Here is an 18,025-nt window from a genome sequence, read left to right as displayed (position 1 = left end):
CACTTTCACTGATATAATGTCATAAATCATATGGTTTGAATGTAAATCAAAGGAAAAGAGGTTACCATGGCTACGAGGAACTAAAGGTAAACTAAAGAACGTCACATAGAGAATGGTTGATCACACTCACCTTCTACTCACTAATATTAATTATGATTAATAAAACATGTGGTTAAAAATGTCTCTGATCATTTTTCTAGAACCACAGAGTGTCTGTTTTATGTCAGTTATAATCTGATTATATGTCTGTACTATATATAATAATATTTAGGTTTTACATTATTTATTTAAAGTTGTTCATATTATTACATTAGTAACTTACATGATCTACGTTACTTGTCGGTCATCTTGAGTTTCCGTAAACGCTCTGGTGTGTGTGTCCCTTTAAATGTTGTCACCGCAATGAATTGTGGGTCATCATTATATGGTTTCCTTTAGTAAAGGATGTATCAGTGTTTCCTAGGCTAAAGGAGGTTATAAAGGAAGCATTGAACCTCTTTTCCTGAGCTTAAAGGGAACTCAGACACTCTTTATCATGGCCGCCACCTAAACACTTCCTGGGGGGACGGAACAGTGGATAGGAAAGGAGATAGGAAAGGAGATAGGAGGGAACATTAGGACACAGCCTTTAAGTCCATCTCACGAAAGCACCAGAACAGTTTGGGGGCTTGTCCAGGATCTAAACACATTAAATAATGAGCTGTGAGCAGCTGGTAGCAGTAAAAGATGTGTGTGTTCATATTTCTACAGCACATTGTGTTTTCACTGACGTTAAAGAACCAGTAACTCACCTCTGCTGGGTCTGTGTCTGTAGTGTTTGGACTCATGATCAATGCTGAACGCTCTCTGTAACCAGAACACACACACACACACTGTGGTAAACATTATGTTTGCTCTCAGAGAAACGTCCATGGAGGGTGTGGGGGTCCCTCACACACACAGAGGGTCTCTGTCCTCATGGGGACGCCTGATGAAGCTCCTTAGCAACCACAACAAAGTCTATTCAGTCTGAAGGAGAGAACAGTCAGGGACTACACACACACACACACACACACACACACACACACACAATTCTATTAATTTCACAGAGCTGTCTTTACAGTTTTTTTGGATTATTTTAGCATGATTTTCAAAACACTACAGATCATTTGCATAATTAAACACTCTTGTAAAAACTATAAACTTCTTTTTAAAAACCACACTTTGTTACCATATGAAACACACACGTTTCACATTACTGTACTCTGTTAGCATGAGTTACAGTCTGCTGTGATAAACCTAAAACACTTTTAACACTTCTACTTCCCTATGATTACAGTAGCTACTATCAACAAAGTACTAATATTATGTAAATTCACCAAACACTACACAACACCAATGTTGTAAACTGAAGAAACTCATTTATTTATCAACACGCCCAAAATGTTGACATGGAGATTCATATACTGAGACAAAATGTGACAAAAACAAACTAAACATGGTCTCTTCATCTACTGTAACTGGATCTGGTCAGAGAATTTCATCTACATCACAGACAATGTCATCATTAACAAGACATGATGAATGATGAATCCATCCTTGCATTGCTGCTACCTCCATCTGGTCCCAGGCCTCCTCCATGGATTGGATGAGGGGTACCTCAGCCTGGAAACAGAGGTCATATACCTTCACCTCCATGATGAGAAAAACTCTTCTCTAGGGTTGAGGAATGGAGAGTATGGTGGAAGATATAAGAAATGTAGATGTTGCTGAAACCAGTTCTGAACCAGAGCAAAGACACATTGTTCTAGACAACAATGTATAGAATATGATCCATTTGATGCTGTTATGTTGTGCTATAGAATGTAAGTATGAGTGCTGTGTTGTACGGCCCATATGGGCATGGTGGTGGAGGAGCCCATTCTGTGTAATGGCTGCACAGAGTGTTATATTACCCCCACGTTGCCCTGGGACATTGACTATAGCCCTGTGGCCAATGATGTTTCTGACCCTCCTTCGTGTTCTCGTCAGGTTGAACTCAGCCTCATCTACGTACATGAACTCATGCTGGATCTCCTCTCCATCCATTTGTAGAACTCTCTGAAGAACAGTATCAGGCACTGTGTAGATCTAGTATAGATATTACAGTATAAGATTATGAGACAGTAAACATGATCACACTGCTACAGTGAATACATATCTCTACATAATCATGTTACAGTCGTTTCATCCTTTCAGAATTGTGCTCCAAAGACACTGGATAAATGATCTTCATGTGAATATGGTTCTTTTTTATGATGCGTGTCAGTGTTGATGTCCAGACCTGATGGACATTGTTGAATATGGTTATTGATAATGTTAGCTTGGAGCTGATTGAGTGTTATTACATTGTTGGCTAAAACCATGTTTACTATCTCCCTCTCTTGCTGTTCTGTGAACATGGGAGGCCCCTCCCCCTTGTCGTTCCTGACCCTCAATCCTATGTAGAAAAAAAAGAACAGTTTACAATACAAGTCATTTCACAGGAAACAGTAACAGAAGTGCTGATAGTGCATATATTACAGTACTGTAAGCAGTTACTGAAACATGCAGATGTTTTTGATATATTTATAAAAGCTATTTTCCAGTAGAAATGTTCTTATCACACTTGTTACTGTATATCAGCTTAGATGTGACTGTACTCACAGTCCAGCCTCCCTCAGCGTCAGGCAGTGGTTGATAACGTGGTCAACCAGTGTTGATCTCATTGGTCAGATTAGGTCCTCTTTGAGAACCTTCTTGTCTTCCTCTTCCTCTACCTCCAGCATGGCCTCCTTCTCTTCCTCTGTTGATTCCTCTTTCTCCTCCTGGTCCTCCTCTTTCTCCTCGTCCTCCTCCTCGTCTCACTCTTTCTCTGACTCTTTCCATTGTGTTTGAAGACGATGAACTCACCTGCTGCTTTTTATAGGGCTTACACACCTGATTAGTGTGTCTACAATTAAACAAACCAGTGTTTTCACACCTGATGACTGTGTTGAACCAATTGGTTGGACGGTGTGGTCATGTGACAGTCAGTGCTTTGGTATTTAAGGAAGTGACTTCATGATAGATTTATGTGTGTAATGTATGTTAAGTGTGTTTAATGTTTTATAAATCACTGTGTAGAGTTTAGCAACATGTGAGGTTAATAATGTGTTTATAGTTGTACAAATATGGGCTGATGTTTTACTTCTTCAGTGTAAGGTTTTACTAATAGTGTACGACTATTAATTTTAGTGTGGAAGATATCCATAAAAACTTTAATAACATCATTCTCCTGTTGGGGGCGGAGTTTCCTGTTTCTCATGATTGTGTGCTTACAGCAGAGTCAGCGCTGTGGAAACATTATCTCACCAGGTTTTTTTTTATAAATCCCAAACTTTGCTAATATGTGACGTACGCTTTCTTTAGCATGTACGCAGCGTTTATAAACGAGGCCCCTGACCTGTACCAGCTCAGACTCTCACAGGGAGTAGGACTCCGCCCCCTGCCCCAGTGTGGGGGTGTGTCCCCATACAGACCAACACCCTACCAGTGCAAACACAGCAGTGACCTCTAAACTCGTGTGAACACTCACCTTCTTTCCATACGCTGCTCCCATGTCCGTCCCTCTGTCTGTCCTCTAAGGGTCAGTGAACAGGAAGTGTCTGTCCTCTAAGGGTCAGTGAACAGGAAGTGTCTGTCCTCTAAGGGTCAGTGAACAGGAAGTGTCTGTCCTCTAAGGGTCAGTGTGTGGTTACTGTGAGGAGTTAATGAGCTCTGAGAGGATTACTGAGATTACAGATGACACACCAAAGATCTCTCACACACACACACACACACACACACCGTAGTGTCATAGCTGCTATGGTTGGACAACCTGACCCTGAACAGGAGGTGGACATGGTGGACGACTACGGGGAGTCGTGGTCAAATGTTTTTATTCCACCTGTGTTATTGAGATCATTTTAATAGAAAATATGTTTGTGCTGCTGTGATTCTAACATATTCCTGTGAGTTCCACGTCTCAGATGTTGGTTCTACCTCAGGTGTGTAGTAAAAGTTTACAATGAAATGGTCCCAAAGTTTTGATACTTTAGGTTGGTTTTTCTGTTCTTCACAGTGTAAATGGTGAAACGACACCGCCCCCTGCAGGTCATTTTATATCATTAATTTACATTAAATTAAGCATCAATGAAAACTTTAGTCAACATGATTACTGTTGTTACTAATCATTGTTTTGTTATACATAGCGTGAATATATAGATGGTTACGTATTTAATTCTATTTTTTATTTTGCCCCTCCCCCAGAAGAATCTCTAACTGTGTCCATAGGTGGAGGGTTTCCATCAACATCAGCTGTGGGACAGACAGTGGAGCTCCGCCTCCAAAAGCTACTATCACACAAGACTGGTTCTTTCATCAGGCTTGTTTTATTCCAGCACAGATCAAACAGCGCCCCCTGCTGACAATAATCACCATATTAGGATTTTAAACCATGTGATGTCTGTAGCGTCTGTGGTTTATGGTCATTTTTAGTTTTTTTGGATTATTTTAGCATGATTTCAAACACTACAGATCATTTGCATAATTAAACACTCTTGTAAAAACTATAAACTTCTTTTTAAAAACCACACTTTGTTACCATATGAAACACACGTTTCACATTACTGTACTGTTAGCATAAGTTACAGTCTGCTGTGATAAACCTAAAACACTTTTAACACTTCTACTTCCCTATGATTACAGTAGCTACTATCAACAAAGTACTAATATTATGTAAATTCACCAAACACTACACAACACCAATGTTGTAAACTGAAGAAACTCATTTATTTATCAACACGCCCATAATGTTGACATGAGATTCATATACTTTTTATTTTTATTTAACCTTTATTTAACCAGGAAAAAAATCCCATTGAGATTAAAAACCTCTTTTTCAAGGAGTCCTGGCCAAGAGGCAGCAAAGTTACACTGAACAGAAATACATTTACATTACATTAAAATGACAGGATAACATAACAATTACAGACTGAGGCAGTCTCAAATTCTCAGTTTCATTTTAAAAGCATTCAAGGATAAAAACTCCGTCAACTTCCAGTCTCTATGCAGTGTGTTCCAAACACAAGGAGCTCATGTACAAAGGCTTTTTTCCAGCTCTGTGTGAGCAACAGCTGATCATTGGATCTCAGTGCATAAGTGTTCGTGCTTCTCTTTGTAAGTAATGTACAGATGTAAGAGGGCAGTAATCCATTAAGAGCCTTATAAATAAAAGTAAACCAATGACACTGCCTCCTAGTGTACAGGGATGGACATCCCACCCTAGAGTACAGCTCACAGTGATGTCATGGCTCTACAGTTTGTGATGAACCTCAGAGCAGAATGATAAACAGAGTCCACCATCAGAAGACATGTACAAGAAGCCTTCATATAAAAAAGGTCACCATAATCTAACACAGATAAGAATGTGGCAGAGACAAGGAGCTTCTTTACACCAAAAGAAAAACATGTCTTGTTGCGGAAGAAGAAACACAATTTAAGTTTTAATTTCCTCACAAGTTTGTCAATGAAAAGTTTAAAAGTGAGGGAATCATCAATTACAACACCAAGGTATTTATATTCATGAACCACTTCTATGACATTTCCTTCAAGAGTGGACACGACCAGGGGAGTTAGAGGCACCTTCTTATGATTAGAGAACAACATTAGCTTGGTCTTCTCAGCATTGAGAACCAGTTTTAGATTAATCAGTGAATGCTGGACAGAAACAAAGGCTTTCTGCAGGGAATTAACAGCCTGTTCAAGAGATGATCCGAAGCAATAAATAATTGTATCATCGGCATAAAAATGCATATTAGCATCAGAAACATTTTGTTCGACATTATTAATGTACAAGATAGATAAGAGGGGCCCCAAAACAGATCCCTGCGGCACCCCCTTGTGAACAGTAACAAATTCAGAACAAAGGCCCTCATATTTAATACACTGGGTCCTGTTTTCTAAATAATTTGAAAACCAAGCGACAGTGTGCTCTGACAGTCCAATGAGATGTAGCCTGCGTTTTAAAATAGCATGGTCTACAGATCAATAAAGAGTGAAGCACAGAACTGTTTTTATCAATAATGTCATTTATCACCTTCATAGTAGCAGTGACAGTGATGTGCTTTTTTCTAAAGCCTGATTTCAATTTAGAGAGGATTTCATTAGAATAAAGAAACTCTTTCAACTGATCACAAACAAGCGACTCCAGGATTTTTGATAAAACACATAAATTTGAAATTGGCCGATAATTGGTAAGAACTGCTGAGTCACCTCCTTTTAATAAAGGGAGCACAAAAGCTGATTTCCAAACAGATGGAATATCTTTGTTCCTAATTGAAAGATTAAAAAGAATTGAAAGTGGCTCTGCTATAAAATCAGCTGCCAGCTTTAAAAAGTAAGGCTCAGTAAAGTCAGGTCCAGAGATATACTGAGACTAAATGTGACAAAAAAAAAACTAGACATGGTCACTTCATCTACTGTAACTGGATCTGGTCAGAGAATTTCATCTACATCACAGACAATGTCGTCATTAACAAGACATGATGAATGATGAATCCACCCTTGCATTGCTGCTACCTCCATCTGGTCCCAGGCCTCCTCCATGGATTGGATGAGGGGTACCTCAGCCTGGAAACAGAGGTCATATACCTTCACCTCCATGACGAGAAAAAGTCTTCTCTAGGGTTGAGGAATGGAGAGTATGGTGGAAGATATAAGAAATGTAGATGTTGCTGAAACCAGTTCTGAACCAGAGCAAAGACATATTGTTCTAGACAACAATGTATAGAATATGATCCATTTGATGCTGTTATGTTGTGCTATAGAATGTAAGTATGAGTGCTGTGTTGTACGGCCCATATGGGCATGGTGGTGGAGGAGCCCATTCTGTGTAATGGCTGCACAGAGTGTTATATTACCCCCACGTTGCCCTGGGACATTGACTATAGCCCTGTGGCCAATGATGTTTCTGACCCTCCTTCGTGTTCTCGTCAGGTTGAACTCAGCCTCATCTACGTACATGAACTCATGCTGGATCTCCTCTCCATCCATTTGTAGAACTCTCTGAAGAACAGTATCAGGCACTGTGTAGATCTAGTATAGATATTACAGTATAAGATAATGAGACAGTAAACATGATCACACTGCTAAAGTGAATACATATCTCTACATAATCATGTTACAGTCGTTTCATCCTTTCAGAATTGTGCTCCAAAGACACTGGATAAATGATCTTCATGTGAATATGGTTCTTTTTTATGATGCGTGTCAGTGTTGATGTCCAGACCTGATGGACATTGTTGAATATGGTTATTATAATGTTAGCTTGGAGCTGATTGAGTGTTATTACATTGTTGGCTAAAACCATGTTTACTATCTCCCTCTCTTGCTGTTCTGTGAACATGGGAGGCCCCTCCCCCTTGTCGTACCTGACCCTCAATCCTATGTAGAAAAAAAAAGAACAGTTTACAATACAAGTCATTTCACAGGAAACAGTAACAGAAGTGCTGATAGTGCATATATTACAGTACTGTAAGCAGTTACTGAAACATGCAGATGTTTTTGATATTTTTATAAAACCTATTTTCCAGTAGAAATGTTCTTATCACACTTGTTACTGTATATCAGCTTAGATGTGACTGTACTCACAGTCCAGCCTCCCTCAGCGTCAGGCAGTGGTTGATAACGTGGTCAACCAGTGTTGATCTCATTGGTCAGATTAGGTCCTCTTTGAGAACCTTCTTGTCTTCCTCTTCCTCTACCTCCAGCATGGCCTCCTTCTCTTCCTCTGTTCCTTCCTCTTTCTCCTCCTGGGCCTCCTCTTTCTCCTCGTCCTCCTCCTCGTCTTACTCTTTCTCTGACTCTTTCCATTGTGTTTGAAGACGATGAACTCACCTGCTGCTTTTTATAGGGCTTACACACCTGATTAGTGTGTCTACAATTAAACAAACCAGTGTTTTCACACCTGATGACTGTGTTGAACCAATTGGTTGGACGGTGTGGTCATGTGACAGTCAGTGCTTTGGTATTTAAGGAAGTGACTTCATGATAGATTTATGTGTGTAATGTATGTTAAGTATGTTTAATGTTTTATAAATCACTGTGTAGAGTTTAGCAACAAGTGTGAGGTTAACAATGTGTTTATAGTTGTACAAATATGGGCTGATGTTTTACTTCTTCAGTGTAAGGTTTTAATAATAGTGTACGACTATTACTTTTAGTGTGGAAGATATCCATAAAAACTGTAAATGTCAATGACTTTAAAGCTGCAGTTTGTATGTTTGTTTGTCTTCATTTGGACTTATATATATATGTATATATACACATACTATAATCTGGACCTCAGAGGTGTGTTCCATAAAGGATGTTTAACAAACTCTGAGTCTATCCATAAACTCTAGGTCAACATACCCTCCATGATAAACTCTGTGTATCTGATTCATTACAGCTGGTATGAAGTGGATCAATCAACTCTGAGTATGTAAACCTTGGGTTACTGATGTGCATGCGCGCGATAAAAAGCCATCATCAATGGATCAGAGATTTACTTGAGCTGCCATGGCAACCACCCAGAATAGAGTGATTTATTCACCATGATGGTGAAATAAGCTGGTGTTTGATGAATATGATCCTGTTCTAAAGGTGTGTTCAGTCTTCAGTGATTATAGTGATTAAATCACCTGTAATTAATAACACTTTATGATCACTTCATCACTTTATCTCTTCAGTGACGTGACGAGTGGTGAATAATAATAATAATAAAATGTGTCTGAGGAGACGTGTCAGCATCATAGGATGTCTGCATAGAGAGTCCTCCTGTTACACTGGATATAAACACAGTGACTGATGCTTCATATCTAATCATTTATATTGATTTTAATGTAATATTATCACCAGATTCATCTCTACGTCATAAAATATGTCATAAAACAACACTGAAGTGGGATGTGAACCCGTGACCCATCGCTTCCTAGAGCAGTGTCACAACTGTGACATCATATCTTCATAGATGTATGATCTACAGATTTAACTGTATAATAATATAAAACAATAATCAAGCCTTAAAAGTGTATTAATTTAAATGATCATCTCCTCCTTTATATTATCTACAGGTTTGTATTCAGTGAACTTTACTACAGACGTCAGTAGATGTTTTAATGTAGATCAACCTCTCAGTGTGTTTCACTAAATGATCTACATCTACAATGTTAGAAAGAAAACTACCGTTAGCACAAAAACATAAAGCAGCATAACATTAGTAATGATGTGAACACGTCTGTGGTGTGTGATGTCACTAATGTGTTTCAGAGAAAAGGGTTAAGAACAACATACCTCATGTTTAGGAATGAGATAGTCAGAGTTTGAACATAACCTGTTTTATGGAACAAACCTCTGGAGAACGTTACACAGCAACAGAGTAAAGGACAAACTACACCAGGGTTCCTCAAGACCACTATCATCATGTTTTAGATGTTTCTCTGATTCATCATCAAGGGTCTGCCCCACTTCCTGGTAGAGAACAGACCAGTAATTAGGTGTAAACCTAGAGAAGCATATCCACGGTAGAGAGAACACACCCCGTTCATTCATAGTGTGGATGTGGAGAGGATGGGGGAGGGGCTTACTTTTTTTATTATTTATTCCGAATTAAAGTGTTCTGCTTTATGTTTACGTAGAAATAATAATTCCTGAAGGAGGTTTACATGGTTTATTCAGCTTTATTTAATTCTTCTTTAGGTCTGGGGGCTGGGAAGGTTCTGATTGGACAGGAGAACGTGACGTATCACGTCTATCAGGAAAACACACAACAAAGCTTTTATTGTTGACTATAACACAGAACACCACATTAGAACTGTTTTCATATTTATTCTGATTGTAGTTTAGAATCAGCAGCGTTTCAGTTTGAACCGTGGAGTGTAAGAGAGATATGAACTAATCACTGGTAAATAATCACCAGTAATAAATATTATCTCTCTGGTAAAGATAGTAGCTCTAATAACTGGTAAAATGATAAACTTACAGTCTGTACATACAGTACGGTGACACATTTACTCCACCTCTGGGTCCTAGTGCCTGTTCTGTTTACTGAGGTCAGTGTGTGTTTAATAAGTCTACATGTTAATGTCTCCACTCTTTTCATTATATTCAGATCTTTTAAAACTCTTATTAAATAGTCTAGGCTGGAGTCCGAGCCGCCGCCATCTTGGATTATGTCGTCATCGCTGCAAGTCGCACATGCTCAAAACAATCCATATTAACTAAAGCGGCTTTAACCAAGTGAAGTGTTTACAAGAAAGAGGAATTATCTCATTCAGAATTAAAATCAGAATACACCAGCCACTTAATTCAGATTTAAGTTTAATTCGGAATTAAATTAGCATTAGGAATTATGTGTTTTCAAGGTCAGATTAAAGAGGAATTAACTTTAATTCTGCTTTAAACAGGAATTAAAGCTTCCATGTAAATGTGACCAGTCACTATGGTGATCTTTGATGTCAGAGTCTAAAACATCAGATTAATTCTCTTCATGTTTTCAGCTCCATTAGAAACAGGAGGAGGTTGATAACATTCCACACATATGTATGTGTATATACGTATATATGCATATGTGTGTATCCATAAAATGAAGAGTCTGTCCTAAAGACTGCTCTACTGTAAAGTGTCTTTAGATACCATTGGTTATGATTTGGCGCTATACAAATAAAGATTGATTGATTGATTGATTCCAGTCTCATCACTCTACAAACTGCAGCTTTAATGTCACTTGAGTTCAAAGGTAAATAAATAACACTTGTGTTGCCATGGTGATGGGCTCAGGTCACACAGTTTATTGTGAAGGAGGAGAAGGGGTGGGGCTACTGCTGGGCGGGGCCTCATCTTGACTGGGACCAATCATCTGCAGGAACAGCTCCCTCAGCTCCATGATGTCATCGTCAGGGGGTGGAGCCGAGCGTTGCTGACGCTCCTCTATGAAGTCCCACAGACGCACTGAGTGCATGAGCTGAACAACACACACACACACACACACACACACACACATCAATATACATATATATTTAACATTAGAATACATTAATATAAAAGATAGAAGAGCTCTGACCCTGACTCCGCCCTCTGAGCTCTGCTGCTTCCTCATTGGCTGAGACTCTGCTTTGGTTCCATCAGGTAGAATGTGGAGATAGAGACAGTTCCCTCCAAAGGGACACGTCCCCCTCCCCCCATCAAAGTACTTACAGGGTTTCTTACTGCACACACACATTAACACACACACACACACACATTAACACATTAACACACACACACACATTAACAGACACACTTTAAAGGAGACATATCATGGTTTTAAATCCTTCCTTTTTACATATAAACCATACAGTTGTGGTTTATATAAAGCTGAACTGCAATGCTTGGGTCTGAATTCCTCATTATTATAGCTCCACCCCTTTTCTGATGTGCTTCTGAGAGCAACTCGTTTTGGTGCTGTCTCTTTAAATGTAAATGAGACACTTCATACCCCGCCCCCTCTCCAGGTTCAACTCCACCCTGTTCGGCCATTTTTGTAGTTTGATAGAAGAGATACGGCTATGTAGCGGAGCATAAACTTTTTATTCAGAGGTTATTTATAAAATGTCAACAACGTTAGACTTGTCCATCCAGCCTTACATGTTCCAGCCAGAGTCTGACCCAGTGGAGCGAGATGAAAATGAAGATGATGAACCTGCAGAACCCTAACAAGTGAGCTAACACAAGCACCGAGCTAACGCTAGCGCCAAGCTAACGTCACGAAATGCATTTTAATACAGTCTTTTCAAAGACAAAAACGTCAAAATGAAATGACTAATGAAAACTTTAGACTTAAATTAAATCACGTAGGCCATATCATCAAGGATCTAAAACGAGCACACAGCGCTAACATATGAAGACGGTGCTAATGCTAATGCTAACAAAACAATGACAGGGACGTCTTATCATCACACTTTTTAGCGTTATTTACAGCTTACCGAAGTGCTCTGTTCATCGTCTCCAAAGATAGAAGGAATTGAAACCCTCAACCAGACAAAGTCTTTTCTGTAAATCCTTCTTTATACTGGTGGAGGTTGATGAAGCAGTCATCATTGAAGTGCTTCACACACACAAAAATGACCTTATCCACAGATGTGGTACATTTCTATAAAAAATAAAACTCAACCAGACACTTTGAAAAGGTTCTGATGCTGGGAGACGGTGTAATGAAGCGTGTGGGTTACTACATCCAACAACCCAACATTTTGACTTATCCTCTCGTAACTTCTGCATCCTGGAGCTTGGACTACAAAATAAAAGCCAGAAATAAAAATGGTGGATTGCTCGAAGTGTTGGACCTGGAGTTGATGAACTAATGTGGCAGATCTGCTGCAAATACTGTGATGTAATAGTTCAAAAAACGTAATAGAGAATAGAAAAATCTAAACAGATTGAAAAATATGATCAAAACAGAAAATAAAGATATCAATGGAGCACCTGAAGAGACTAATTTGAACTTTTCTGTACTTCTAAACAATCTAAATATACAACAAAATGCATTTAAGGGCTAAAAAAGTGGATTTAACATGATACTGTATGTCCCCTTTAACAGACACACATTAACAGACACACATTAACAGACCACTGTTCTGTTGTCTGTAAACTTAATGGTGAGTGTGGGAACTATCGGTTCATACGGCACCAGGGTTGTGCCCACACAGACAGTATAACTGACAGTATAACAGACAGTATAACTGACAGTATAACAGACAGTATAACTGACCTGACTCCAGCCTTAAACATCTCTATAAGGCGGTTCTTCTCATCTTGGTTCTCGACCCAATAAACAGACGGAATCACAAACTCAGACACAACTCTGCACTCAGGACACGACCTGGAACACAGACAGTCTGTCAGTATGTGTGTGTGTGTGTGTGTGTGTGTGTGTGTGTGTGTGTGTGTGTGTGTGTGTGTGTGTGTGTGTCCTTACTTGATGATGTTGTTGCTAAAGCTCTTGGTACATCTCCACTGTCTGATGCAGGACAAACAGAAAACATGACAACACGACGACAGGATCCCAAAACGACGCTCAGAGCGACTGGACTTCATCACCACCACCTCCATACACACAGAACACACCTACAGACAGGAGGAGAACCTGTAAACACCTCCATACACACAGAACACACCTACAGACAGGAGGAGAACCTGTAAACACCTCCATACACACAGAACACACCTACAGACAGGAGGAGAACCTGTAAACTCCTCCATACACACAGAACACACCTACAGACAGGAGGAGAACCTGTAAACACCTACAGACAGGAGGAGAACCTGTAAACACCTACAGACAGGAGGAGAACCTGTAAACTCCTCCATACACACAGAACACACCTACAGACAGGAGGAGAACCTGTAAACTCCTCCAGAACAGGAGGAGAACCTGTAAAGCCTACCTTGTCCTGGCTCAGCTGAGCAGCGAAGGCTCTCTCCATGTCAGCTTCAAACGCCTGCAGACAATCCTGTGAACACAGCAGGTGTTACGCTCTGATTGGTGACCGTATTATCATGTGACTCACCTTCTCGTGTGCTCTCCTCTGCTCAGCGTCGGTGGGATGGAGAACCTGTAACCCACACACCTCACACAGGTCTCCATGGAGATAGGTGCAGGTGTCGCCATAGTAACAGTGGCCGGCGGCAGCGAATGGACAGAGCAGGGCGGCACAAGCCCCGCCCACCTCAGCTCCTGCACAGGAGATGGACAAGTGAAGACAGCTCAGCAGCCAATCAGAGAGCAGCTCTCACACACTCACCTGGTTGGGTCATGGGAAGCCCCGCCCTCATCGCATCCACGTACGACTGAGGAGGTGTGATCTTTGACCTCACAGGACCTGCTGCTTCAGCACACGCACCGTCTGAACACACACACACACACACACGCACACTGTTATTACCAGTAGGCGGAGCATCTTAGCCTGGTTACCATGACGTCGGTTTCTAATCAGTGTTTTTATGTAGCTGTTTATTTTTAGTTACATTTATTGTTGAATAGTTTATTAATCTGAACTTTATGTTATCACTGTTTTTATTTTTCTGTCTGGACTTCAGAAATACTCAGTTTTCAAACCAAGAACAAATAAAAAATAATTGATAATAAAGTGTTACTTTTATTCTGAAGGTTTATTTAAACACATACAGATTATAATATAGTTGATCATGACATTACAAACTATCACCTACTGGTTATTATACACAAACCAACAGTGGGCGGGGCTTACCCATGTCTCTCAGGACCAGTGTCTTTTTAGCCCCACCCCTTCCTCCTCGGCCTGTAGTTCCACCTCTATAGGCCGACTCCTCCGTAGCTCTGCTCCCATAGGCTGGTTCTTCTGTAGCTCCGCCTCCTCTGAAAGACACTTTGATGTGGTCGTACCTGCATAGAGAACAAAGGTTACGTATGTAACTACAGTTCTATGAATCACTGCTGAATGAACAATACCAACAGTGTCATGAGGAATCCAGACACTAGGCGAAAGAAAATCGATTCACATACAATGGGGTAAAAAAGTATTTAGTCAGCCACCAATTGTGCAAGTTCTCCCACTTAAAATGATGACAGAGGTCTGTAATTTTCATCATAGGTTCACTTCAACTGTGAGAGACAGAATGTGAAAAAAAAATCCAGAAATTCACATTGTAGGAATTTTAAAGAATTTATTTGTAAATTATGGTGGAAAATAAGTATTTGGTCAATAACAAAAATTCAACTCAATACTTTGTAATATAACCTTTGTTGGCAATAACATAAGTCAAACGATTACTATAGGTCTTTACCAGGTTTGCACACACAGTAGCTGGTATTTTGGCCCATTCCTCCATGCAGATCTTCTCTAGAGCAGTGATGTTTTGGGGTTGTTGCCGAGCAACACGGACTTTCAACTCCCTCCATAGATTTTCTATGGGGTTGAGGTCTGGAGACTGGCTAGGCCACTCCAGGACTTTCAAATGCTTCTTACGGAGCCACTCCTTCATTGCCCGGGCGGTGTGTTTGGGATCATTGTCATGCTGGAAGACCCAGCCACGTTTCATCTTCAAAGCTCTCACTGATGGAAGGAGGTTTTGGCTCAAAATCTCACGATACATGGCCCCATTCATTCTTTCCTTAACACGGATCAGTCGTCCTGGCCCCTTAGCAGAAAAACAGCCCCAAAGCATGATGTTTCCACCCCCATGCTTCACAGTAGGTATGGTGTTCTTGGGATGCAACTCAGTATTCTTCTTCCTCCAAACACGACGAGTTGAGTTTATACCAAAAAGTTCTATTTTGGTTTCATCTGACCACATGACATTCTCCCAATCCTCTGCTGTATCATCCATGTGCTCTCTGGCAAACTTCAGACGGGCCTGGACATGTAGTGGCTTAAGCAGGGGGACACGTCTGGTACTGCAGGTGGCGTAGTGTGTTACTGATGGTAACCTTTGTTACTTTGGTCCCAGCTCTCTGCAGGTCATTCACTAGGTCCCCCCGTGTGGTTCTGGGATTTTTGTTCACCGTTCTTGTGATCATTTTGACCCCACGGGGTGAGATCTTGGAGCCCCAGATGGAGGGAGATTATCAGTGTCTTGTATGTCTTCCATTTTCTAATAATTGCTCCCACAGTTGATTTTTTCACACCAAGCTGTTTACCTATTGTAGACTCACTCTACCCAGCCTGGTGCAGGTCTACAGTTTAGTTTCTGGTGTCCTTTGACAGCTCTTTGGTCTTGGCCATAGTGGAGTTTGGAGTGTGACTGTTTGAGGTTGTGGACAGGTGTGTTTTATACTGATAACCAGTTCAAACAGGTTCCATTAATACAGGTAACGAGTGGAGGAGGAGCCTCTTAAAGAAGAAGTTACAGGTCTGTGAGAGACACAAATCTGGCTTGTTTGAAGTGACCAAATACTTATTTTCCATCATAATTTACAAATAAATTCTTTAAAATTCCTACAATGTGAATTCCTGGAGTTTTTTTTCACATTCTGTCTCTCACAGTTGAAGTGAACCTATGATGAAAATTACAGACCTCTGTCATCATTTTAAGTGGGAGAACTTGCACAATTGGTGGCTGACTAAATACTTTTTTGCCCCACTATATATATTCATATACATTCTAATCATCCACAACTCTGAATCAAATTAAAAAATCTATATTATTTTTAATTTTTTCAAGATTCAGAAGATCTGCTTTGAGCCTTTACTCTGAAAACACTGTAAACTGAACTGTCAGGATGGGCTTTTATTTTGGAGGGCAGGCAGGAACTCATGGCCTCCCTCCCAGCAACTTTCTCCTGCTGATTGATCAGCGGCTGCAATCAATGAACTAACTGATCTGTGTTTAAATGGGGAGGCTGGGACTTTATTATGGTTTTTCTATGCGTTTCACTTGTAATCTGGACTGGTTTCATGTCAGTAACTCCTGGATGGTGTTTTTCCCTGCATTTGGACATTCTTCTTGTTTACCCTCGCTCCGTGTTCTTTGGATTACCTCTGCCTCCCTGGACTGACCACCTGTGGGCTGAATCCCTGCTTGTCTGACCACGCCTCGAGAAACAATAAAGATAGTTTTTTGCACCTGAGCTCCGCCTCCGTCCCTGCATTTGGGTCTACACCTACACGTGCCATGAACATACAAATACATATTAGTGTTCTCATGAATAGAAAATACCACTATACAAAAAGTCTGCTAGCTTCATGCTAACGTCTATGGGAAAACCCATGTATATGCTCATGCTAACATTTAACGCAATCGGTGGTGATTTATAACACGTTTATGCTTCACTTTCATAAACACAGTGTTAGGAGTGTCATCAAATAATACACTTATACATACTCACAAGCCCAAAATACAACAAGTTAGTAGAGACTAGTAAAGACTAGTAGAGACTAGTAGAGACTAGTAGAGACTAGTAGAGACTAGTAGACCATAGACTTTCAAGATGGCGACTTCCAATTACCACGGCAACAGTGTTCGGTCAAAACACACAAACTCACCCAGACCTTTACAGTCTGAGACTAATACTGTATTACATAGAGTGTTATTTTAGCATGAATTCATTTTGCTTTTGTGTGATTACATCATTGGAATGAGTTTATTTAAAATTATCTTATACAAACTGTATTGTTTTGATGTCATAATATGCCATAACACACTATGCATTGTATAAAATGTTTTAATCAGTTAAAATGAGAATCGATTTTAAATCGAATCAAACCGTGAGACACCCAAAGATTCACATCAGTAGATGCTGAGAGGCCAAGACTCCTCCCAGAGGAGGAGGCGTAGCCACGTTGACCCTGTCAATCGGGTAAAGGTGCTACGTGAGGTCCACGAGGCTGCAGCACAAACGCTTCAATGGGTACCCTCTTCAGAGAAGCCCATGAGGTAGATATAGTCCTCAATGAGTGACATCACACCCTGGATGGTGGAGGGAGAGCACTGTTCATGTAGGCATGCGTAATGGCGTCTATGCCTGTGTAGCCTGGCATCCAGGTGGAGGGTGTTGATTCTAATCTGGAAAGGCTGAAAAACCAAAAGGTCCAGGGGATGACCCATGATGCTGCTGTTAGTTTGGTCACAGTTTCAAGCCCTGCATCTGGCGTGCATGTCGCCCCATGAAGTCAGCGCCTGCAGCCCCGGACCCATGAGGTCCCAGGGACGAGGGCCTGGTACTGCACATCTAGGCTGCCTTGGAGGCGGGCGTGTAGGGTGGCGAAATCTTTCAGCCTGCTTTGCTGGCTCTCCGTAACGCTGATGGCTGCTAGATGTTGACCTCTGGGGCCACTGTCGAGGAGCGGTCGTAGAGGCCCGGGCTGCTCTGGGCCTCGGGGGGTCTACCAGCCACTGCCGGGTCACCCCTGCCTGGCTAGAGCACTCCACGGCGTTGAGGGCGGCTAACCCGAACAGCTCCCCTGGCTCTACTGAAAGGGAGCGATAGCTGGCTCTGTAGCTGGTATTTGGA

At 40.9% G+C, this 18,025-nt stretch overlaps 1 protein-coding gene across 1 annotated transcript in view; it reads right to left on the bottom strand.

Annotated features, from left to right (window-relative positions):
• Window positions 1–10,753: 10,753 nt before the first annotated feature.
• mkrn2 (makorin, ring finger protein, 2) overlaps window positions 10,754–18,025 on the bottom strand; it is a 10,222-nt gene continuing 2,950 nt past the window's right edge. Inside the window, exons 3-10 of the mRNA XM_028447762.1 lie at window positions 14,304–14,458; window positions 13,839–13,940; window positions 13,605–13,771; window positions 13,482–13,547; window positions 13,013–13,161; window positions 12,806–12,916; window positions 11,120–11,264; window positions 10,754–11,020 (exon numbers count right to left, since the gene is read on the bottom strand). Of these exons, the coding sequence (XP_028303563.1) occupies window positions 10,847–11,020; window positions 11,120–11,264; window positions 12,806–12,916; window positions 13,013–13,161; window positions 13,482–13,547; window positions 13,605–13,771; window positions 13,839–13,940; window positions 14,304–14,458 (1,069 nt within the window). The 3' untranslated portion in view covers window positions 10,754–10,846. The remainder of the gene's footprint in view (window positions 11,021–11,119; window positions 11,265–12,805; window positions 12,917–13,012; window positions 13,162–13,481; window positions 13,548–13,604; window positions 13,772–13,838; window positions 13,941–14,303; window positions 14,459–18,025) is intronic.

This window comes from Gouania willdenowi, chromosome 5, assembly GCF_900634775.1.
Source record: "Gouania willdenowi chromosome 5, fGouWil2.1, whole genome shotgun sequence".
In the NCBI taxonomy this organism is placed as follows: Eukaryota; Metazoa; Chordata; class Actinopteri; order Blenniiformes; family Gobiesocidae; genus Gouania; species Gouania willdenowi.
This window is presented reverse-complemented; position numbering and strand designations above follow the sequence as displayed.